This window comes from Vigna radiata, unplaced genomic scaffold (assembly GCF_000741045.1).
Source record: "Vigna radiata var. radiata cultivar VC1973A unplaced genomic scaffold, Vradiata_ver6 scaffold_7, whole genome shotgun sequence".
In the NCBI taxonomy this organism is placed as follows: domain Eukaryota; kingdom Viridiplantae; phylum Streptophyta; class Magnoliopsida; order Fabales; family Fabaceae; genus Vigna; species Vigna radiata.
The window spans coordinates 3,218,457-3,241,836 of record NW_014543262.1 but is presented as its reverse complement, the minus strand read 5'-3'; the positions used below and the strand labels follow the sequence as shown (position 1 = coordinate 3,241,836).

The following is a 23,380-nucleotide window of genomic DNA, read 5'->3' as shown; positions in this document are numbered from 1 at the left end:
AACTCAACAGAACTCAACAGCAGACCAATCTCAACAAACACACCAACCAGATATCAACAAACAAAGCTACCCAATCCTACACATTACATACGTTTAAAAGAAAAAAAGAAGAAATTAAAAGAAACTAACATGTCGAAGCAAGAACCACCGCCCCGCACCGCCGCAACACCCGCCGCACCAGCATCCTTCGCTCCGCCGCACACACCGACTGCAAAGCAGCAAACACAATCGCACCGCCCAACAACCCGCAAACGAAACCAACGACTACCACCTCTCCGCACTGTGCCGCACCGTCACACACTCACGGCACCGCCACCCGCCGCACACCAAAAGCACCAGGCCGCACAAATCAACAGAACCCGTTCAGAGGAGGACTGGGAGAGTGAGAGTTGCAGAGAGCATTTAAAAAATGAAAGCTTTGGTGGGGGTGGGGGTGGGAATACGAAGGAGAGGAATCTCTGTGTGTTTTGACTGAGGCAAAGTGTAAAAGAAGTAGGGTAGGTTAACTTTAGTAAATAGGGGTAAAACGGTAAAAATAAAAAATACATAAAGGTTAATTTTGTATTTAAAAAAATATCCAAAAAAATTGGGGGGGTGGGGGTTGGAATTGGGGAGGTACAGGGAGTAACCCCCTTATTATCATTACCCGAAAAGAAAAGGAGAGTGAGTCGCGAAAGATAATCCAAAACCAAACATGTCCTCCCTTCGAAATGTCATTCCCAATCGTGCTTACAAAGAGCGTTTTCAACCGTGAGTTTCTTCTTTCTACCAATGAGTATTCATTCAATCACCGTTTAAATCACTTTTTTCCAATTTCGTTTAAATAGAGGTATATGATATATTAGTATAGAAAAGGTGGACACAGTAGTGAGAACTTGTATTTCCACTACAGTTGGAGCTTTGCTTCCCCTTTCCCTCCATCGGTGGTTATGACAGTGGAGAAGGAAAAGCTTCAGGAAGAATCCCTAATCCGCTGCTTCTACAAGATTATTCTTAGTTGGGACTACGTTGCTCTCCTCAAGACTTTATTCCTTACTATTTTTCTTTTGTTTCTATGTTTTTTTCTTTTTAATTTGCTTTTGGTAATGTCTTTTGAATTTGCTGTTTTCAGGATCAGAAGAAAGGGGTTGTAAAGTCGACACTCGTGAAGGTGAAGAACCGATATACAGACGGTGAAAACTATATTACAACCTATGAACTGCTCATCTTTGAAGATGCCAAATCTCAGATCATTGAGGAGAAAAAGGAAGAAGAGGGTATCTTTAATTTCAACTATTTTTTTGGTTTTTTGAGAAGATTATTATTCTTGAAGTAGCAATATACATAGTTGTTAATAGTGTAATCGATTAAGCATACATATATGTTTTTGTACATGTGGTTTTTTTTTCATAAAACATGTGAGCATACACATATAATCTCATCATAATCACAAAATTGTGCATCAATCAATATGTCCAACAAATGTGACAATGTACATATTACACAGTAAGCATGTATACATATCACAAATGTATAACACAACACAAAAATACTATTCTATTGTAACATGACAACATTCATGTATTGTTGTTACTAATGTGTTATCATCATAAAAAACAACATACATAGATTGGGTTCAGCTAATACCGTGCTCCCTCTATCAACAATGATAACTCTGATGATGAAAAAAATATGAGCCTCATGATAAAGAAGTTTGCTAAGTTCATGAGAGCAAAAAGAAAGAATAAATACAAAGGAGAAAGGAAAGAAAACCAAGGATCTCCATCAAGTATTAAGTGCTATGAATGTGGAGAAAGAGGACATGTAAAGACCGACTGTCCTGAGAACAAAAGAAGTGAAGAAAAGAAAGAAAGAGAATTTTCCAAGAAGAAACAGGCCTACGTAGCATGGGAAGAAAATGATTCGAGTTCTTCGAACTCAAGTGACTCAGATGAGGAAACAAATCTTTGTTTAATGGCTGACTCTGATGATGCTGGAAGTCAAGTAAGTAATTCTAGCTTTGAGCCTAGTGAATTAGATTTGCAAAAGGCATAATTTGAATTGATGAATGAGTATGAAAAAATGGATGGTGCACATAAAAAATTAAAGAAAGAATTTAATGAATTAAAATTGAAATGAAAATGCATTAGATGAAGAAGTCATTATAAGAAATAAGATTAGCAGTCTTGAAACTTACTTGCTAAAGCAACCAAATCTGCTCCATATGTTCAAAATAGCTTTAAAAGGAGTAATTTTAAAAACAAGAATATTCACCAACACAAGAAACCACAAGGTAAAAGAACTCGTAGAATTTAGGTTGAAAAAGACACTTTTGTGAAAAATAAGATGCATAATGTTTGTTGTTTTTATTGCATGAAGCATGATCATACATCAAACAAATGCAACATTAAACATTTTGGAGTACCAAATGGAAAGTATACATGGGTGCAAATTGTTAAGTGATGTTTACTTGCTTGTACTAACCCCAAGAACCCATAATGAGATAATGAACCTAAAATTCTTGCTTAACTTGTTTTGTAGGAACCTACTAAGTAAAAGAAGTTATTGTGATATGGATAGATTATTATATGTGATAAACATTTATCCTTTAACACATACCATCGTTAGACATTACATTCTATAACCAATATTTCGTTGAATATTACTTGTTAAATTTCAAAATTTGAATTACTAGATAATCTATTCTCTTTAGATAATCTTGTCTTAACACACTCACCTATGATAATTCATAAGATTTATTATCTTTTTATTTTATATATTTGTTGTCTAGCCTTTAATTATTTGATAGTTTTTTTTTTTAAAACATCTAACAAATAACATGTTAGATATATTTAAATTTAAAACAACTTAAGTTAATTTACATTGACAAACTGATTAAACATACTTAACATTATTTATTATATATATAAACTTAAGGTAACTTATTAGTAAAAGTGCATAGCTTAACCCTAAAAGTGTACCTTACCGTCTAATAGTGTACAACTTAACTAATCTAAATTATAGAGCATCAATACAAACTTAATTAATGACACACACAACCCCTATGTTCATGTAGAGTTCGGCAATATTATTGAGGTTAAACTAAATATAATGGTAGTGTTAAATCAATATTATTGAGAAAGCTTTTGATCTATTTTCGGATATTATTCTCTTACATTGATTTTGTTTTTTTTTTCTTTTTTTAATTAAGGATGAAACCTCCAATAGTTTAGAGTAAAGTGTACGTAATTGATAAGTGAACTTGTCTTCAGTATAAAGTACTGAAAATGTTTTTATATATAAATGATATGGGTTTGGTAATGCGTTGATTTCTTCAAACATAAATTAATCAGAATGAAGTCAGACTTCTTTTATTATTTATTTTTACAAAAAAGTTAAATAATAATATGGGTAAGAAAGGCAAATTAAAGCATGTTAATAATTGTTATGAAACTTGTTCCCAATCTGTAACTAATAGGTGATTTGACAAGTTTCTAAGAAAATAAGCGTGTTATTAATTTTTTTGTTTTTGAGAAAAGTATACTATAATTTTCTTTAATTATTTTAAAGCACATTTTTGGGACATAAATTTTTAAAATAACATTTTTTAAAATATAATAATTTTTTTTGTAATTAGTTAAAGTATAAAATTTAAATCGTACTTATCTCTGCATTTTAACCTATAGAAACCCAATTTCTTAACGTAGATATTAAATGCAAGATATCAAACTCCTATTTTAATTTTGATAATTTTGGAATAATAATACTTTATGGCCGAATTATTTGCTGGTAAAATAAGTGTTTTTAGCCGAGTTTTTTGCTCTAAATCGTTGACTCAGATCTGAATCGGAACCTAAGTTTAGTAAGGTACAGAGCAGTTTTTTTTTTTTTTTGAACAATAAGTTTGGTAAAGTTTTAAAACTTGATTTAGACAATAATTCATTCGTTATCATTTTATATTCGTCGGTGGTGTTAAGTGTAAACAACTTATTTTTTATTTATTTATTTTTTCTTGTATACGTACAATTCTACATACGCTTTTGCCCCCAGTTTGGTACACATACATCATTAGTACCCTGTATAATAAAAGTAAGGTTTTACAATAATACCGATGATATTTATTGTAATTATATATATACGCTCAAACGTGCTAATTTTTGCTTAGAACAAAATATAACAACATTTCTTAGGATTTATAGTAATTTGCACTTGTTTTCTTTTTCTTTTATTATACAAAATTTTTAGCTTTCTTGCTATAATCGTATTTCCTTATTACAAATTATGTTAACTCTATTTATTATTCATAACACATTATTTAAATGTGTAGTTTGTGAAATTGTTAATGTAAAAATGTTTTTTCTCTTTTTTAAATGCACTCTTATTTGGTAAACAGTTTTCGTATTTAAAATTAAATATATGACGATAATAAACATTTTATAATTAGCTGTCAATTAACAAATAAGGAAAATGGATGTACTAAAATAGTGATTTTAAAGGAAGAATGTGCACGTGGAAAGTTCATTCTTTCTCTCGTTCCTACGTATGGTACAGGACACGTAGCCTTATACACTTGAATACAAAATACTTAATACTTATACATTGGTCACAGGGAAAACGCGGAAAGATTAGAAACATAACGACTCGGTTTTTCTCAGACCGAGTCCGACCCGGGGGGCGAGCAAGGCCAACTCAGAAACCTTTTCTTCCTTTGCAATTTACAGTTACAGACCATTTAACCATTTTTCCCGCACAAACAACACAGACACTGACACACTCTTCTCTCACTACACGAGTGAGTTAGTTAGAGAGAGAAAGAGAGAGATTCAGTGTTGAGTTGCAGAGACGCAACGTGCTTTTTGCATTGGCACAATATAACGGACACCAACACGCCGTTTTCGAGTCCCTTTCGTTTTTGGATCCGTCACCGACGTCGTTTTCCTCTTTTCCAATTAGTTGGTTGAGAATCCCAAGACAGAGAGCTGGAGCCGCTACAAGATCCCAAGCAATTGAAGGCTCCGCCCGCCGCCGCCTCCTCCAACGGTCAGATCCGGTACAGGTCGCCGTCCTCGGCTGAGCTCTTTGACGGCCAGGCCAGCAGCAATTCCCCGCCCTCGCACGCCGCCGATCAGCACTCGCAAGAGTTCGAGTCTAGCAAAATGCTGAAGCGCATCGGCCGCCAGGAGTCACTCGCCGACAAGATCTACCGGTTCCGAGGGACTCTGCTTGTTATAGCGATCCCACTTCTTCTCATTGTGTTCGTCCTTTACGTCATGCCGTCCAGCACCTCCAACGAGTCTGCCGGAGACTACGCTCTCGTCAACCGCAAAATGTCCCCCAACAAGAAATCCGGAGGCTCCTACGCCGTCATCTTTGACGCCGGCAGCTCCGGCAGCCGTGTCCACGTCTTCCATTTCGATCAAAACCTAGATCTCGTTCACATTGGCAAAGATCTCGAGCTTTTCGTTCAGGTCAAAACAAAGCAAATTAATATTATTACTATTTTAAACGGTTCGGCGTGCAATTTGTGCCACACTGTTGAAGTTTTGCCCATGCTGCTTCAGTTGTAGTCTCGTTTGTCCTCAATTTACCATACTATCAACGATTGCGATAAAATCCTGATAATTATAATCTATTATAATAATATAATAATTATTATTATTATTACTATTACTATATGATAATTGCTTGCATTTTAGGTCTCACGGTTGTTTTGTATTTTGCAGCTTAAACCGGGTTTGAGTGCGTACGCTCAAGATCCGAAAAAGGCAGCAGAATCTTTGGTTCCGCTTCTGGATAAAGCTGAGAGTGTTGTTCCTCGTGAATTGCGATCCAAGACAATAGTTCGAGTTGGGGTGTGTCTTTTTTTCTTTTGTTAAATTTATATTTAGTGACCCTATGTTTAGATAGAAGTTGGAACCGTCCTCTTAGAAAATTCTAATTCATATTCCTGAATTTCAGTGCACAAAGTCAATAAGAGGTTATTGTTTCAGGAATACTTTCAGTTCTTCCAACCGGCATCCAAACATACACTAACTCTGTGTGTGGTTGTGTTAACTGACGTTTGGGTCCTAATTACATTGAGTTGTGTACTTTGCAGGCAACTGCGGGATTGAGGGCATTGGAAGGAGATGCATCAGATAGGATCTTGCAAGCGGTGGCTATTTATGTGTCTTTCTCAATTCAATGTTATAGCACCTATGTGCAATTTGTTGTGTTTTAACTTTTTCTTGCCTAAAATTGCATTCATTTAAGGTAAGGGATTTGCTTAAGGACAAGAGTAGCCTGAAATCTGAAACTGATGGAGTTACAGTGCTGGATGGAACACAAGAAGGTGCTTATCAATGGGTATGATTCATGAACTTAATGTTGTTAGAACTGGCTACGGTTTTACATCTTTTTAGGCTTGCCTATTGGCTTTAGTCCAGTTACTAATGCATCGTGACTATGAGGGAATTACAAGTGTTTTCTGTTATATATCACATTGTTAAAAATGTGGAATAGTTCATACGGGGACTGTAAGAAAATTGACTATCTCTCACTAACATAGATCAGATTCTTGATTAATAGATTATTCGATGGCTTATGGTGATTGTGGTGTATGAATAATGTAAATGAGGTTTTGGTGGCTGTGGTTTATAATTCTTTCATTTCTTAAGTGAGATGGAGATGAGTTTGAATGACCAAATTGAATGAACCCTCTGCCTTTGGCGTTTGATGTTGATGAAGATATTTTTGACAAGTTAGCTCAATAGTAGTTTACCTCCATGTTCTTACTCATTCCCTTTTATTTTTTTCTTATATTACGTTTTTCCATATACTAGGTCCATAGTGGCTTCCTATCACACACAGAAGGAACAGTCTGAGCCACAAAATACTGGCATAATGACCAACTTGCTAACACTTTCACTTCCCAATCTTCATACATACATATATATATATATATATATATATATATATACACACACACACACACACACACACACACTATTTTTTAGTCCTTTATGTTTGGCTTCGGATTTTGATTGCTGAACTTTAAGTTAGGGCTTATTATTATATTTTTCTAAAATGGTGGAGCGTGATCCCACTATTTGACTACACTACGGAACTAGAAATTAATTGATATGTAATGTTTATTCTGTAGCTGAACATATATCAAGAAGTCTGAAACAGAGGAGGATAAGTGGCTCTCTTAGAACAATCAGAAAAGAAAAGAAAAAGTTGTAAGAAATGCATTTGCTCTAAAAAGTTCCATTTTCTTAAAATATAACTTAAATGGTAAAAAGTGGTCTTTTAAACCAAACTCAATCCCATAAAATCAGCTTGTAAGTTGAGGTCTGGACCTACTGATATACTTTAATTGACTTTATCTCTAGTCTATGTTAGACTTTCAACACACTCTTTCACGTCGAAGTATATACATCTTGTGCATGGGACTAGACATTAATAGGTGGTCTGATAGCGGCTCGATGATATGGGTGAAACAATAAACCTAACAAACAATAAATATCGCTAGTATAGGAAAACATATGGCTCTGATACCATGTTAATAAGTGGTTTTTTAAGCCTCACTCAACCCCATAAAACCAGCTTGTAAATTGAGGTTTGCACCTACTTATACATCCTAAACTAGCCTTATCTCATTTGTGTAATTTCACTAGATTTTAATTCTTGGAGAAATTGTTTTATCCATACAAGTAAAACTATTGCTTTATATTCAGCTTCAACACTTGACAAGACAATGCCATTTTGCTTCTTGGTTTCCCAAGAAATAATATTCCATTCAATGACAACTCAATTTTCAGTAGTGAAACCTCTATCTATAAGAGTATTTGCCTTGTTAGTGTCACAATACCTAGATATGTAGGTATTTCCTTTATCTTTGTATAACATACTTGTCTTGGACCCTTTTTGAGGAATTTGAGATGTGAATGACAACATTCCAATGATCAATAATAGGAGTGTACTTAAATTGACTAATCACATCATCTGCAAAACATAGGTAAGGTCTATAATAGTGAGCGAAATAATATTTTCAAAAACTTTTCTATATATCTCTAGGTTTGAGAAAAGCTCATTCTATTTTGTCATTACTTTTTTATTTGGATCTATAGGAGTATCCATGAGTCTACTAAAAAATCATGCTTGTTTCTTTTAGGATATATGAGGCCTATTTTCTTTGAGTAATTAAATACCTTCCTTTTTTCGAACCACTTCAATGTCCACAAAGTATTTTAGACATGTAAGATCTTTTGTATGAAAGTGATTGCATAAATGCTTCTTTAGCAAAGAAAATTTTGGCATTATTATTTCTTGTCATGACTATCTTGTCAACATGCACATTAAGGTAAATATAATTTCCAAGAGACAATGGTTTTTCGATGTACATTTCTTCCTTCAAACCACCATGAAGAAAAATATTCTTAATATCCAATGGCTATAGCAGCCAAAATTGCTACTATGTCAAAGAAGAGGCAAACAATAGTACCTTTTCGCCACATGAGAAAAAATATATACTATTAGGACAATATATCTAAGTATGTCCTTTGTCTACCAATAAGCTTTAAAGTGATCAATTGCATTATTTGGCCCAACTTTAATGGTATAATTCCATTGACATCCATTTGTCTTCTTCCCAAGCCGAAGAGAAACTCATCCCGATGTGCTATTATGTTCAAGAGCTTGTATTTCAACAAACATAGCTTGTCACCATGTAGGATGATCAAGTACATCATTCATATTTCCTGGAATTGTAATATCGATGAGATAAATGACAAATAGGATGGATTCAACCAATGATAGTTTAGAAAATTGTATATATGATAAGGATTACAAGTCAAGTGAATACTTTTTTGAAAAGAAATGAGCAAATCATAATCTTCATTATTAGGAGCCATTGTATTGAGTGATGATGGTGAAAGACTTCATGAAGAGGACTCACCATTTAACATAAAAACAATGACTTGTGTATTGCATTAGGGGGTGGGAATAGGTGTTGATGATTGTTTTTGAGGACTTGGAGTAGGTGAAGAACTTTTAATATTGGTTTGATAGGGTGTCATGAGTAGGAGATATAATAGCTCTTTAGCATGCATATCAGTTTGTCATAAATAGTAAATGGACAAAAGTCGAAGTATTGAATTCATAGAAACTTGCTATGTAATTATTTAATAAAAAAGAAAATTAATTGTAGGGTTATGTGAATTCACAAACAAAAATAAATACCATTTTTGTATAATAAAATGAATAGGGTCAAATGAGAATTTTAAGGTTTTTGGACAAGTGAATAATGATAACGCAAAATGATGAAAGAGTTTTTGGATATTAATTTTGTTAGCATTCTCATGTAATTACCTTCTTCCCTAGCCCATCAAGTCCAATTATGTAGTTAATTCAACGATCCACAAAATTGATTTTAACCCAATTCCTTGATGAAGAAAATACCTAGATTACTTAAGGGAAAACCTACTTTCTTGGTGAATTTTGTCAAGCAACCAACATTAATATATACCGAAAGGTAGATTGAAGGAAGGAAGAGATCGAGCGGTAGCCAGAAGGGAGGAGGGAAGTATATACCGAACGGTAGATGGAAGGAAGGATGGAAGTAGAGGCCGAGCAGTAGCCAAAAGGGAGGATGGAAGTATAGACCGAACGGTATATAAAAGGGGGATTGGATCAAAGACCGAACGGAATATATACACTAGTACCGAACGGTAATTAGTAGAAGCAGATTAGGTTATCAGAAAAGATAGGGCATTGGAAGGCAACACTATAAATAGTCTTCTTTTATTTCTGTTCAGGAGGTTATTATCTTTTGGGTAAAGACTGGGCATATTTGCCAGTGGAGGAAGATAGGCTTCCTTGGGGAAAATTACACTTGTAATTTTCTATATTTTACAGAATCATTAATACATACATACTTTCTTTTTCTGTTGATGGAGTGTTTGAGTGAGAAGAGAGGATTGAATTAGGTTACTCGTATAAAGTAACTTAACAATGTGCTTCTCGTTTATTTCCCTTGTGGCTCATTTGAGTGAGAGTGGTTCTCTTAAACTTAAGTTCCATTTTCGGGCCTTAATTTTCTCCTTTTCTTACAAAAATAAATAAAAAACTGGAAAATGTAAAATCATAATAAAAAGTTACCAAAGTTGAATTTGAAATAAAAACTACTATAAAAACATCATAAAATAACGCAAGTATTCAAATATGAGTCCAAAAAAGGATCAAAAGATATCAATACTTGACATTTATGGCAATACCAAACTTCAAATTTGTTTGTTCCCAAGCAAAAACAAAACCAAACGAAGAGTCTAATCTAGAAAACTGAGCATTTTTAGAAAGAGAATTTCTAGTCAACAAATCTTTTCTCAATCGTTGGGTAATCTTGTAATTCAATGGAGAAATTACAACAGTTCCACAACTTCTGGAAGAAGAAATTTCAAAATGACTAGCCATTATAACCTTCAGGAAATGAATTCCTGGACACTTACTCATTACCTATTGTGCTTCATGTGTACTTTGGTTGGCTCGTTTTTCTTTTATTTGTGTATGATTGGTGGGGTACTCATGCTCACACCAAACTTAGAACCTTCTATTATATTCTTCTGAGTAATTGTTCCTTAAATCTTAGGTATGAGACAGTTACTTTTTTAATTTTTTTTTTCTGGGGTTCTAAGAACATCATAATAAAATATCTATTTTCCACTATTTAGCTCAAGGGGGTGATAAGTATAAAAACTTTTAGGAAGACTTTTTGGCTAGTGGCTCACAAAAGAAATAGGTCTTGATCATATCCTAATACACATACGTACCAAGCAGAAATAAGACTTAAAAAAAGGCCAATTAGGCTACAATTGCTTTTATTATTTATTGTTCATTGGGGAAATTGGTGGGAGATGTGGGTGTGGAATACTCAACTTACAAATTTTGTGACAATTTAGTGAAGTTTGAATTTCAAAACCCTTTGTTAAATGTTTGAATGACCATCCACATAGCTTGTTGATTTATATGTATTGTAACTCTCGAATATCTTCTTGAAAATAAAATTATAAAATTGATTCCAAAGGTTCAGTTAGGTTTGTTGTCGAAGTAGATAAAATTTGCTTCCTCACTTCTCCCCATAGAAAGTTTTGTCACCCTACTTACATTCAAACTTCCGTTAATTCTGAGTTTCCAACAAATGTAATTGAGTATTATTCTCCACTTTATAGTTTTTGGTGGGATTAAGTCTAGGTCCCTTGCCAATATAAAATTCTTTGATCTACAGTTTTCTCATTGCATAATTGAATTTTGGAATTTCAAGACTGTAAAAGCAATGCTTAGATGTGTCACACAAATATAATTTATTTAGAACTTCAAAATTTAGCCAATGATTATCGCTTTTAGATTATCGTTTTTAGAACACAAAATCGAGATTTGATAATTTGTTGGAAGTTCATGAGGTGAAGATATGGTCTGGTATAAGTCGTATGCTGCTAGGAAACATTTATTTATGAAAATATAGTAATCAAGCATGAATATAGGCTACTAACTGCAACTTGTAAATTAATTATGAACTTTGTGTTTTCTCTTATCTGAAGTTGTACCTTGGGAATGTTTTAGGTGACGATCAACTATCTATTGGGAAATTTGGGAAAAGATTATTCAAAGACTGTCGGAGTTGTTGATCTTGGTGGTGGATCTGTTCAAATGGCTTATGCCATCTCAGAGACAGAGGCTGCCATGGCTCCGAAAGTAGCAGATGGAGAGGATCCATATGTCAGAGAGATGTTCCTGAGGGGAAGGAAATACTACGTCTATGTTCACAGGTTTTCCACTTAATGATTTTTCAGCCTCTAACTAGGAGCTAGTCTTTTTCAATTCCTATTCTATGTTCATTGATATTGTGTATTCTGCTATACTTTTTTCTTATTTGATAGACTTTTACATGTTACTTTCAGTTACCTGCGCTATGGTTTACTAGCTGCTCGTGCAGAGATTTTAAAGGTTACTGATGATGCTGAAAACCCTTGTATCTTATCTGGCTATGATGGTAAATATACTCCTTTCTTGTATGTTGTATGCGTGATAGTTGTTTTTAACCCTTTATTGGTCATGAAGGAAAAATAGCTTTGAATTAATTTGTATTATTTTTCTTCTTGCCTTATAATTCTGATAAGAAGCTATTTTCTTTAAATAAATTTTTTCAGGGTCCTATCCGTATGGGGGAAAGTCGTTTAAGGCTTCATCTTCCTCATCAGGAGCAAACATAAATGAATGCAAAAGTGTTGCTCTTAAGGCTCTCAAAGTTAACGAGAAAACATGTACACATATGAAGTGTACTTTTGGTGGAATATGGAATGGTGGAGGGGGGGATGGGCAGAAGAATCTTTTTGTTGCGTCTTTTTTCTTTGACCGCGCTGCTGAGGTATTTATGATTTTATTTTTTCCAACCTTGGAAGAGTGTTAATAGTCATTGCTTCAAATGATACTGCATTGCTATTCTAATAATTTATTATTTATTCATAGGCTGGTTTTGCTGATCCAAACTTGCCAGTTGCGATAGTTCGTCCAGCAGATTTTGAGGATGCAGCTAAGCGAGCATGTCAAACAAAACTTGAGAATGCGAAATCAACTTATCCAAATGTTGAGGAGGGGAACCTTCCTTATCTTTGCATGGATCTCGTATACCAGTATACACTGCTTGTTGATGGGTTTGGTATGTTTTATTCCAGTGCGGAATACCTAAAATGTCGTTTCTACTTATTGTTATCTTCCTGTCCTCATTACTTCAATTTGTTAGCAGGCATATATCCATGGCAAGAAGTTACATTGGTGAAGAAAGTTAAATATGATGATGCCCTCGTTGAGGCAGCATGGCCCCTTGGCAGCGCCATTGAAGCTGTATCATCTACGTAGTGTCACTGGAATCACCACTTAGATTACTCATCAGACATCTAGGGAAACATTAGTTTCATCACTGGGATATTGTGGTGAAATAGTGTCGTTCAAGATGATCAGAGATTAACTTTCAGGCTGAATTGAGATTGGATATGGATCTGTGATTCAGAAATAATGGGAGATCATATCTTCATTATTTTTCATATGTAATTAATTACAAACATATCTGATTTAAGATTTTGGAAGATTCATTCGATTCGTTAAGTGCATCTAAATACGTTGTTGTCTTAAGAGACGAACAAAATGGTGATGCTATAACACCATTTCATTTTTGTTTCTATAAATGGTTCCATTCGTGATGATATAGTTAAATCCTTTCTTTTTATTTAATTTTGTTAAAAACCCAGACCTGGCATGTCGCTTGCAGGAGTGTAGGTAATTGACGCTGCGTTGGTATCATGTTACACGTTAAACTCAAAAACCCAGACCTGGCATAACGTTTGGTATTTCTCTATTCCATCTAAATTCAGTATTCCTGGCGTTCATTTTCTCTTGTTATTATTTATTTTTGTTTTATGTTTTGCCATTCAGTTATATCTAAATAGGATAATGTTACTTTAACAACGCCATTTGACAACTATTTTGACAACCACAGGTGGCGTGTTGTGATTGATTCTTTTAATTGAATTTTTTAAAATGAAAAATCTTTAGGGGAAGGGCATTTGTGGAAAAGTGTTTGCTGGAAATGAATTCTATTGGCGCCATCGATACGCTCTCTCTCCGCGATAACACTTATCTCTCTCCAGGAAATCAAACTTTCCCTCCAGCATTCTGAAATCTTTGCACGCCACCGAAATCGTATTCGTTCATATTCGTCCATCATTGAATTATTGAAGTTGCACATTGAACGCTAGCATTGTCAACGGTTGTCGGAAGGAGAGGTTTTTTTTGGATCTTATTCCATCGTTGAAGACATTAATCGAAAGGTTTCGTTATTTTCCCCTTCCGAACGCTCTCACATCCGTCCGCCATTGAAGTGTTGGGAGAAAGTGTGGAAAGGGGGCTAGCATTGTCATCTGTTGTCGAAAGGAGGGGTTTTGTTTGGCTTAGGAGACTGTGTAATCGCTTACAGGCAAGCTGTAATCGCTTACCAGAGAAAATATTAAGTTTTGTACCGAAAGTTGGTGGTTGCTCCCTGGGTTTTTTGGAGTTGCTCATAAGTGGGTGGTTCGTGATAAGTTTGGTAGAACTAGGTGTTGCAAGTGCTCACAAGTAGCCTATTGTTTGAACCAAGACGAGGTGTGGGGAATTGTGAGATATGTGCCTTAGGAGACTGTGTAATCGCTTACAAGCAAGCTGTAATCGCTTACCAGAGAAAATATTAAGTTTTGTACCGAAAGTTGGTGGCTGCTCCCTGGGTTTTTTGGAGTTGCTCACAAGTGGGTGGTTCGTGATAAGTTGGGTAATGCATAGTCAATGCACTGGTAAAACATGTTTGACCATACTTGGGGGCCACTCAGCCAGACACTGTTAGCAGCTCTCATGTTTTGGTACAAACCTCCATTTTCTCACTGGTAAGCGATTACAGGACCTCTGAGGGTGTTTTTGGAACAACACAAAATCTCCTTTTTCAAATCATTATTTTAATTAAAAAAAAATATTCAATCACCCAATAGATTACTGACACGTGGCGTTGTCAAATTATTGTTAAAATTTGGTTGTTAACATATCGGTATCCATCTAAATAGGCAAATTTTGGGTCATCAAGGAATCAACTTGGGTGAGTTCACTTAAGTGGCAATGGGAATTCAATCGACTCACTTTGACAGGTTCAGTCAAATCGTTAAATGGGATTCTACTGTCAATGCTTGAGACAGGAATTTGATGGATTAATCTCTAATTTAAGAAAGATGTGAATTATGGTTATTATTATTTGATAGAGAAAATCATTTCTTTATTCCTTGATATTACTCGTTATTTTACTCTATATTTTTATTTTCGACCTGGTAAAACTTAATACATCATGATTAGTTTAGTTTTCGGGTAAAAGAAAATATTATATAAGAGCTGACAAAATGACTTATTAAAAATAGTAAACAAATAATTATTCATTCTGAAACTAAAAACTTAATTCAATCCATTTTTCTAATTTTTTAAATAGATAAAGTTCGTGTAAATAAATAAGATTAAATAAGAAATAAATGAATATCTTAGTTTAGATTTGATATTAATTTATGAAGCTTTTGAGTTATATAAGTGCATTTAAGAGACTAAGACATGAATGTCACGATCCATTCAAGACTCTCTTTAATAAGTATATAAATTTATTTAAGTACAAAGTATTTCCGTTAAATCAATAGAAATTATATAGGTTAAAAGCTCTTTTTGGTCCCAATTTTGGTTCGGAAAATTCGTTTTGGTCCCTGAGTTGAATTTGTGTTCAATTTCGTCCCAAAGAACGAATTTAATGTTCAATTTGGTCCTTTTCAGTAACTCCGTTAAAATGGTTAACGACAACGTGTCCAGCTCTGCAACTACTGAGTGAGGTGTCATTTCTTTGCTGACTGGGAGTCCTTTTCAGTTGGAATTAGGATTTTTTAAAAAATTTAGAAGGGCAAAGTGGGAAAAAAAGAAAGACTTTCTTCTTCCTGTAAAACCCTAATTCCTCTACCCAAATATTAGCTGATCTGTTTTCTACCTATTAGCTGATCTGTTTTCTCCTCGAACATATTCAAAAGCACAATTTGAGAATTTGAAAAACTTCAGATTTCAAGACAGAATTTGAGAATTCAACATCAAGCTCCCTGCTTCCCTGACTCATTACAAATCAATGCTGCAATTTGCACGAAAAACGTATTAATTGTAGACAAAGACATCAAAGATATTCTTACTAACCTCTGAAACCCTAATAGGGACAAGGAAGAACAACTCTGCCCAAAATTAGGGTTCAGATTTGGGGAAAAAAGCACATGAAGTGGAATTGGAAAATGCTGGAGGCTGCCACGGTGGTTCCCGTTTCTGCTTTTGGGTTTGTTTTCTGCAGGTGCGAGATGCGACAGTGATGGAGGTGTGATGGTGATGGAGGTGCGAGGGTGATGGAGGTGTGATGGTGATGGAGGTGCGACGGTGATGGAGGTGCGAGGTGCGATGGTTGCTGACGGCGTGCGAGGAAGAAGATGATGGACGGTGGTCGGTGGTCGGCGGTTGGGGTTTGGGTAATGGTAGAGGAGTTAGGGTTTCAGAGGAAGAAGAAAGTCTTTCTTTTTTTCCAGGGACCAAAATGAATTTTCCGAACCAAAATTGGGACCAAAAAGAGCTTTTAATTTTTTTCCCACTTTGCCCTTCTAAATTTTTTAAAAAATCCTAATTCCAACTGAAAAGGACTCCCAATCAGCAAAGAAATGACACCTCACTCAGCAGTTGCAGAGCTGGACACGTTGCCGTTAACAATTTTAACGGAGTTACTGAAAAGGACTAAATTGAACATTAAATTCGTTCTTTGGGACGAAATTGAACACAAATTCAACTCAGGGACTAAAACGAATTTTCCGAACCAAAATTGGGACCAAAAAGAGTTTTTAACCAATTATATAATATAGGATTTTGATTTTATCTTTAGTACTTTCTTTTAACTTAATATCATTACTACATAATTCTTTATAGTTTTGAAAATGTCCATTGAAAACCTTTGGCTTTTACTTGATCTAGATATTACTTTATTTAAGTTAAAACCGAATAATATTTTTCTTATTCATTGTCTTCTAAATAGTGGACAAAAAGTTCAAAAACTCTATTTTATTATATTCTAAATTTGTATTACATTTAGTCTATTTAAATGGATTTAGCCAAAATTTAAATTTATATTTATGGATTTTAAATCCCATCCTCTTAATTGGATTTAAATTGGATTTAGATTGAATTAGTTTTTAAATTTTGAAATTTTAAAATCAATATTGTCTAAGTCGAGATAAAGCGGTTGATGATCAAATCAAACTGAGTCAGCCTATCTAAGATCAAGCAGAGTTGGTCTAGAGCGAACATTGAGTTAAGTTGGTTAAAGACAAAGATCGAGTCAAATCAACTTAGGTAGAGTAGAGTCTGCCTAAGTTGAAGCTCAAGCAAAGTCGCTCTGGATGAAAAAATTGAATCGATTCAGTTTGGGTTAAAGAATCAAGTTGAGTTAGTTTGGGTTGAAAGTCGAAACGTGTTTGTATGAGCCAAATATTGAAACAAGACAATCTAGGTTGAATAGCAAAACAAATCGGTTAAGGTTGTAGGTTGAGTAGAGTCTTCTTATGTGATTTGTTGAAAGGGAGGTTATTATGTGTCTTTTGTAAATCGTTTTGTTAGACAAATGAATGTATTGTTGTGTTTGTTTAACTGTATTTTTGAGTAGTTTTCTTAAACGTTTTTAAAGAAAAATATGAGAAGAAGATACTTTTTTTGTTCACTAGTAAATACATTTTTGAGAATGAAAATATTTTTTGGTGGTGAATGTGAGGTCCTAGAAATTTTAATAATTAGAAAAATATATAAATATGGTTAAATATTTGAACTAAAAGATAAAACAATTTGTTAGTTATAAAATTAAAGGATTTATTTTAATCTAAAATATTTATTTTCTAAGAAATAAATTTGGTGAATAATCGTTCAACTATAAAAAAATATTATTAGATATTGTTAGATATAATTATATATTATTATTAAGTAATAATAAAATAGTCTATTTTTGTTAGAGACATTGGTTATAAATATATAAAAGGATAAAGTTTAAGGTGAGAATTTTAATAGAATTGGTGGAAAGTCAAGGAAGAAGGGAGAAAATTTTAAAGGTTGACTTTTGAAGGGGAAGAAGGAAGAAGTGAATAGTAGTTACATTTTTATTTTATTATCTTCTTGCATGTTTGTGTATAGTGACTTGACGAAAAGTGATGCAAGATAACTTTACATAGTTATACGAAAGTTAAACTTCACCGGGGATCTCAAAGGAAGTAATGGGAAGTGACACTTGTATACTTCGTGGAGGCTTCCAAGGAGAATAATGGAAAGGGACACCTGTATTGGTAAGTTGTGTGCAAGAGTTATAAATCGACTTTTGATGCTGAGTTTACTGGTGGTTATATAAATTGTTGTGATGATATGTTTTGGACTTGTGACTATATGTTGAATTGTTGCTTGAGTTTATGTTTTTTTATTGAAAAGTTATATATGTATTTTGAAAAGTATGGTTAATTTTTACGATAGCTCACCCATTCTATTTGGTGGTTTCTTACGATGATTGTATTTTTATGAGAGCACATGATAATACTTGGATAATTGTTTAGTTTTATGTTTTTCATTTCCAATAAAGCCTGTTTGCAAAACAATATCTTTATTTTTGTTTGTTGAGATTTTGTATAAAATAAGAATGAAGTTTTATTTTAAATTATGTAACATCCCAATTAAAAGTGGGGAGTTCTGGTCCTAGTGGTGAGCAAATGGTAGGTAACTCATGTGCATGAGTTGCAATTGAGAACCTCTAGACTGAGATCTTTGCATTGGTGACAAAAATGTGTTTGTATGATTTGTATTTAACTTATGATGTTTTGATTTTTGTATGTTAGTTCACTCTTCTAATTTGGTGGTTGAGATTTTCACCTGTGATGATTGTTTTTATATCAGAATATATGATACTACAAGTGTTGAGGAAGATGCACATCGTTGGGAAAAGAGGTCAATATTGTTGAATGTTTGAAATAATATTTAAATTTTATGTTTTTCCTTCTCAATAAAGTTGGTTTGTAAAACAATTCATTTTTTAATTGAGATTTTCAACAAAATAGAAATAAAATTTTATGTTAAATGATTTAATTTGTATTAATTATAAATTTTAGAAAGCAAAAAATTTGGTTATTACACAAAAGGTTGAGCCCAATCGTCCTAAATCACAATTCGAGCAAAGTTGACCAAGACCAAATATTTACCAAGATTATCCTGACTAAAGGTCAAACTGAATTGGTTTAGATAAAAATTAAGTTAAGTCGATTTAAACATAAGTTTGACCAAGTCGACACTAACCAAAAGTCAACAGAATCAACCTTAATCAAAAGTTGACCAAGTCAACTTTGATTAAAAGTTAACTCAAATTGACCCATCCCATGTTTAATAACTCAGTAATCATATACACTATATCAATCTCACTACAATAATCTAATTAAAAAAATAAATTCAATTTAAATGGAATTAAAAATAATCTAATGTAGTTAAAATAAATATAAATTATCGATTCAATATATTAAATTAAATCTAGATTAAATCTGAAAAATTCAATCCATACTCATCCTTAAAAGTGCAGTAAAATTGAAAGGAAGACTGAAGAAGGTCTAAAACAATCTATATTTCCGAACGAGAGATGAAAGTAGAGGTCATTTAATCAAATCAATATCTACACGTTATGAATGTATCCAAATATTAAACTATACTTAATTATTTACTTAACCAATAATTTGATTTTGGGCTCGTTTATTTTACGTGAAAAATTAATTTCTAATGTTACTTTCATGTTTCAATATACAATAAATCCGTGATTAAGATAATATTACTTTAGGCAGGGTAGAGTCTTTGAACCAAAGGTTTAGGAAGTTTAAGAAATAAAAGAAACTAAGGTTGTGAAGAGTAAAACGAGAGGTTCAATAAGTCACCAACCCAAGAGCTTCTCAACGTAGTAGGAAATTTCTTTCTCAAATATTTTCTATAAAATAGAACGCGCGATTCCTGTGAACACGGCTTTAGATTTGTAACAGTTCACCTTTACTTTTAGTTTCTTTTAGTCATTTTCACAAACATCTTTCGCTCAATTTCGAAAGATTGAAGTGTGCATTGCTTATTCGTCAGTCATGAACAGAATCGGATCTAGATTATCTCTTCTCTCTGTTGTGCTATTACGCGTCAACCATAACTCTCTCATTGTTAATCGTTGTCATGTAGTAGAACAGCCCCTTATGAGTGATGCTTTCAATTTCATTAATCCTTTTAAGTATGACACATTTTTAGCTCTGCCAAATTTTGGTTTATCAGTCAGGTCTTTTTCTACTTCCTCTTCAACCAGAAGCCCTGTGGAGTCAACTGATGCCCCCGCACATGAGGCCTTGAGTGATGAAGATGATGGGGGCGGGGATGAGGATGATGATTATGATGATGGTCATGGCAAGAATAAAGATAAGAATGATACCCATTGTAATAAGTTACATTTAAGAGATGATGGTCTTGCTCCAGATGTTAAAACCATTTTGGATATAATACAGGAGATGGGTTCTGGACCATCTGACATTAAGCAAAAGCTTGAGAATTGCAGTGTCGCGCTATCACAAGAGCTGGTTGGAGAGGTCCTTTCAAAAACTCGCAATGATTGGGAAGCGGCTTTCACATTTTTCTTATGGGCTGGCAAGCAGCCTGGGTATACTCATTCGGTTCGGGAGTATCATTCTATGATCTCCATTCTCGGAAAAATGAGGAAGTTTGATACTGCTTGGACCTTAATAGAGGAAATGAGAGGAGGTAGAACTGGTCCGTCTCTTGTCACTCCACAGACACTGTTGATCATGATCAGGAGATACTGTGCTGTACATGATGTTGCAAGGGCTATCAATACTTTCTATGCTTATAAACGGTTTAGCTTTCAAATTGGGCTAGAGGAATTTCAGAGTCTTCTTTCTGCCCTTTGCCGGTATAAGAATGTGCAGGATGCTGAGAACTTACTGTTCTGCAACAAAAATGTTTTCCCGCTTGACATTAAAAGCTTTAACATAATTCTGAATGGATGGTGTAATTTGATTGTTAGCACTAGTCATGCAGAAAGAATATGGAAGGAGATAAGCAAGAGAGGACTCAAACATGATGTTGTCTCTTATGGAAGTATCATATCTTGCTATTCAAAATCTTCTACACTTTACAAGGTGCTTAGAATGTTTGACGAGATGAAGAAAAGGAAGATCACTCCCGATAGGAAGGTTTATAATGCTGTAATTTATGCTCTAGCAAGGGGTAGACTTGTGAAAGAAGCTGTAAATCTCATTGGAAAAATGGAGGAAAACAACATCATTCCGGATGTTGTTACTTACAACTCCTTGATCAAGCCTCTTTGTAAAGCTCGCAAAGTTGATGAAGCTAAACAACTTTTTGATGAGATGTTGAAGCGGCGCCTTTCCCCAACAATTCAAACTTTCCATGCTTTCTTCCGTATATTAAGGACCAAGGAAGAAGTATTTGAGCTCTTGGACAAAATGAGAGAGCTGGGATGCTACCCAACCAATGAGACTTATATAATGTTGATAAGAAAGTTTTGCCGTTGGCGCCAGCTTGATGATGTATTTAAGATATGGGATGCAATGAAGGAAGATGGAATCGGGCATGATCGTAGTTCATATATAGTACTGATTCATGGGCTGTTTCTAAATGGAAAGCTAGAAGATGCATTCAGATACTATGCAGAGATGCAAGAGAAAGGCTTCCTTCCTGAACCAAAGACAGAAGAAATACTTCAGGCATGGGTTTCTGGGAAACAGTCAACGGAGGGCCAGCTGACAGATTTAGAACGTAATCGATTTGAAAATGACAGCTTTAAAAATAAAGTGAAGGACATACCCAGTAAATTTGATAGGGAAAAAAATTTTCTTCGCCTACCTGAGACCAGAAGAGTAACAAGAGAGCGAGGTTTTTCTTTGTGGGATTAAGACGAGGTCCGTCCAATGACACTTTAATACTATACCTTCGAAGATGACACTTATTCATCAGCATACCTCAAATTCAACTTTATTTACCCGAAGGAGGTGGATGGCATGCGGGTGTATAGCCAGACTTCAATTTCCTCATCATAAATAAGAGCTGCAAGGTTAGTGCAATGCAAAGACATCCGAAGTTTGTTTATTGTTATAGGATTTAAAACTTTTCGGTTAAAATTTAGTCATATAAATTTAATTGCTTCTTTACTAGCGGTTAACCTTGGTGCAAGTTGTTAATACTAGAGCTGAACTCAGGCGCTTCTATGTATTTTCATGAGTTTGGTATTAATTCCGCAAGTGCATCTAGAAACTCAATCCACTGTTGTGATTGTTTAGATTGCAGAGAAAAATGTGAATTGATAGTTGCTTGATGGTCATTTTACTATACAATCTACTTTAGAAGTAAAATTAAAACAAATGAAGTTAACACATTGAAGAAAGTAATTAATTACTTTATGAAATTGCACGAAAATCTTAACATTGATCATGACTTGAACTTTCTTTAGTTTTTATTATGCTGCAGGGTGTAACAGAACATCTTTTATTTTCGTGCCTTTGGCCCTGTGGTTTAAGATCTCCTGTGGCCTCTGTCTTTATGTAGTTAGCGCTTTGGTCTTACGGGTTGTTAAAGTCCCTGCAAACATGATATTTTCCCGTGAGCCATCATTCAACTATTCTGGAGACTGGAGATTATTTGATCCTGGGGTTGAAGTGACTGAGGCTTCATTGCTAGAACTTAAGCCTATCCCTGAACCCCTAACCAGGTCTCAAAAGATCGTCATTGTCAATCAGGTAAACTGGATTGTTGATTACATAATACACCGTGGAAGCCATGTAGTTGAGGGTTATTTTGGTGCCCTTTCTGATTGTTTTTATTTTGGACCCTGTAATATAAGAGTAAATTTGTAATGCTATTGCTATCTAATCAACTCTGTATGAAGATTTTTCATGATGACAGTTTGCATCCAGATAGCATGATTTAACATTTTTCTATTAAACCTTTTCTGTGGAGGGTGTTAAGAAATAGATTTTTAAGCTTAATTCAATCTTGTAAAACCAGTTTGTAAGATAAGGTTTACACCAAATATCATATTATAAATTGGTCTTATGTCTAGTTGATATGAGACTTCGAACACACATTTCTCTTGTTGAAGTATATACATATCGAGCATGAGATTTGACATTAATAGATGGTCCAATTAGTGACCGAATAATGGATGGAACAATATGTTCAACAAACAACAAATCTGATTAGCATAGGCTTTAACAATGATTCTAATACTATGTTAAGAAATGAACTTTAAACCTAACTCAATACCATAAAACTGACTTTTGGATGTGAGACATACATAAGTATTATAAATTGATTTTATCTCTAGTTGACGTGAAACTTCCAACAAAAGAAATTATCCTGTTAGATGGATTGGGCCCGCAGATATTTGGAATGAATGAAATATGCTGCGCTGCCATATGCATGGTCTATCATTCATGTAATACACCACCGATAGAGTAGAAGCGGGGAGTTCGTGAAAGGTTAGTATTAGTGAGGTGCATGAGTTAGCTGACTGTGTCGAATCCGTAGCTTTGATTGATACGTCGGTTCTTACTAAATTGTGGATTATGGCCGCATCTGGTCTAGTGGTTCTTAGTGGTTTAGGTAACTTTAATTATGGGTGAGGTTTGGGTGATCAAAATGAAGAATGTTGAGAGAGATTATGTCATTCTGCAAAGGTTACGAGAAATGAATATGAGAGAAAAAGGAAATG

General features: G+C 34.3%; 2 protein-coding genes across 4 annotated transcripts; both read left to right on the top strand.

Moving 5' to 3' along the window:
* Nucleotides 1-4,590: 4,590 nt before the first annotated feature.
* On the top strand, nucleotides 4,591-13,245 carry LOC106753922 (apyrase 2). Its single transcript, XM_014635806.2, has 9 exons — nucleotides 4,591-5,447; nucleotides 5,703-5,831; nucleotides 6,077-6,133; nucleotides 6,232-6,324; nucleotides 11,578-11,783; nucleotides 11,916-12,007; nucleotides 12,165-12,382; nucleotides 12,484-12,673; nucleotides 12,761-13,245. Exons 1-9 carry the CDS (start codon nucleotides 5,136-5,138, stop codon nucleotides 12,871-12,873), a joined length of 1,410 nt encoding a protein of 469 aa, XP_014491292.1. The 5' UTR covers nucleotides 4,591-5,135; the 3' UTR covers nucleotides 12,874-13,245.
* A 6,289-nt stretch (nucleotides 13,246-19,534) lies between these two features.
* Nucleotides 19,535-22,734, top strand: LOC106753844 (pentatricopeptide repeat-containing protein At5g15010, mitochondrial). Of its 3 annotated transcripts, none has more exons than XM_014635712.2 (2): nucleotides 19,535-21,724; nucleotides 22,216-22,734. In XM_014635712.2, the coding sequence occupies exon 1, from the start codon at nucleotides 19,731-19,733 to the stop codon at nucleotides 21,564-21,566; it is 1,836 nt and encodes a 611-aa protein (XP_014491198.1). In that variant the 5' UTR covers nucleotides 19,535-19,730; the 3' UTR covers nucleotides 21,567-21,724; nucleotides 22,216-22,734. The 3 variants fall into 3 exon arrangements, with proteins under 3 accessions (XP_014491198.1, XP_014491197.1, XP_014491196.1); XM_014635711.2 differs by having other exon boundaries at nucleotides 22,138-22,734; XM_014635710.2 differs by having other exon boundaries at nucleotides 22,121-22,734.
* The last annotated feature ends 646 nt before the right edge of the window (nucleotides 22,735-23,380 follow it).

Bases quoted from the DNA above. Each gene is read 5' to 3' on its own strand.
- LOC106753922 (XM_014635806.2), top strand. From the start codon at position 5,136: ATGCTGAAGCGCATCGGCCGCCAGGAGTCACTCGCCGACAAGATCTAC. The intron at 6,325-11,577 runs GTATGATTCATG...GGAATGTTTTAG, and splicing joins AAGAAGGTGCTTATCAATGG to GTGACGATCAACTATCTATT. The intron at 12,008-12,164 runs GTAAATATACTC...AAATTTTTTCAG, and splicing joins TATCTTATCTGGCTATGATG to GGTCCTATCCGTATGGGGGA.
- LOC106753844 (XM_014635712.2), top strand. From the start codon at position 19,731: ATGAACAGAATCGGATCTAGATTATCTCTTCTCTCTGTTGTGCTATTA.